This window comes from Triticum aestivum, chromosome 2D (assembly GCF_018294505.1).
Source record: "Triticum aestivum cultivar Chinese Spring chromosome 2D, IWGSC CS RefSeq v2.1, whole genome shotgun sequence".
NCBI lineage: Eukaryota > Viridiplantae > Streptophyta > Magnoliopsida > Poales > Poaceae > Triticum > Triticum aestivum.
The window spans coordinates 157,518,436-157,519,776 of record NC_057799.1 but is presented as its reverse complement, the minus strand read 5'-3'; the positions used below and the strand labels follow the sequence as shown (position 1 = coordinate 157,519,776).

General features: G+C 38.6%; 1 protein-coding gene across 1 annotated transcript in view; it reads right to left on the bottom strand.

Annotated features, from left to right (window-relative positions):
* Positions 1-211: 211 nt before the first annotated feature.
* LOC123052321 (glutamyl-tRNA reductase-binding protein, chloroplastic) overlaps positions 212-1,341 on the bottom strand; it is a 5,958-nt gene continuing 4,828 nt past the window's right edge. The window contains exons 11-12 of the mRNA XM_044475460.1: positions 846-910; positions 212-548 (exon numbers count right to left, since the gene is read on the bottom strand). Of these exons, the coding sequence (XP_044331395.1) occupies positions 494-548; positions 846-910 (120 nt within the window). The 3' untranslated portion in view covers positions 212-493. The remainder of the gene's footprint in view (positions 549-845; positions 911-1,341) is intronic.

Sequence of the window (1,341 nt, the reverse complement as noted above, 5' to 3'; positions counted from 1 at the left end):
ATGATGGTCTTCTCTAAAAAAAAGTCCATTTTTTCCTTTTACCCGAGCAAATTATCTTACAGCTCGTCAGCTTCCCAGTTCACATGGTAAAAACTCATAAAGGGAAAGACAGTATCTAATTTTTGACATGTGAAACCTCCAATGAGATGACCCTTTTTTTTGCATGGTAATACGTGTCATTCATATCATAAAGATCAAAGTACAAGTCACGTAAGACCGACATGACAACAACTTCAGTCGTGTATGAGTGCAAAACAGTTCAGTACAATATACAAGTCGCTTTGCATTTCTTTAAGTTTGACTGGAAGTATTTCACACAAGTTCGCTGTCACAATGGTGTTGAATGATGTATGAAACCATGGAATTTTCTGTGGATCATCCATCTTCGCTGACGCTGAGACTGGAGAGCAACCTGAAAGCTCTTATGGCTAGGGCTTTCTTTTTTACATGGACGCCGCCACCGCGTTCCAGAACAAAGAGGTCATTCAGCATGTCAGGATGAGGCCTTTGCAGCCTGTAGCATTTCCACAATAAGTGTCTTAACATCCCTGTAAAAGCACAGGACCGTTTAGAGTCAGTCAATCGAATAATTAGAATAAGCATGTCCTAGTTACCAATTAAACCGCCATTCAGCATATTATATAGACCTGGGAGGTCTTGATGAACAACTAAGTGTTGAGAAAATGCATGATCATCCCCAAAGAAAGGAACATGTATTCGTGTATAAACCCAATTTAGAAAACAAGATTACAAAGAGAGTAGCAGATATAAGTATAGAGCAGAATGGAGAAATGAGTATACACGAATTATAACTATGGGGAAAATATAATAGAGCAGGGACTAACTTTCTGTCTTGCGCACGTCTAGGGAAGGGAATTCGCAGCTTCAGAACAGTTCCATCATAACCAGCCTGCACGAGAAGGAAAGTGTCAATTACCATGTTGCCACACCGGTTGGCTTTGACTAGAATATAGCATGGCACATTAAAGGTCCGGTCAAGTAAATTCAAAGATATGAAAGCATAGTACATATTGTCCAACCAAAGAACAGCCCTTATCCACTAAAAAAAGACCATCCCTTAGGAATAAATTGTCTATTTCGAATTCAGTTCTGATGAAACCGTCAAAACCGCTAATACAGTGCATATGACAATTTACTGGTTGAGTATCGGAGCTGAGGGTAGAAAAGCATTCACAAGACGACATCACTATGATCCATTGATATGTCATTTTAGCAAACAAAAAAAAGACATAGCCTTTGTATAATTATTACATTCCCATTTTTTAAAGAGGGAGGCCTCGACAGTAATTTTCTATTAAAAACACAAGGAGATATTTACAA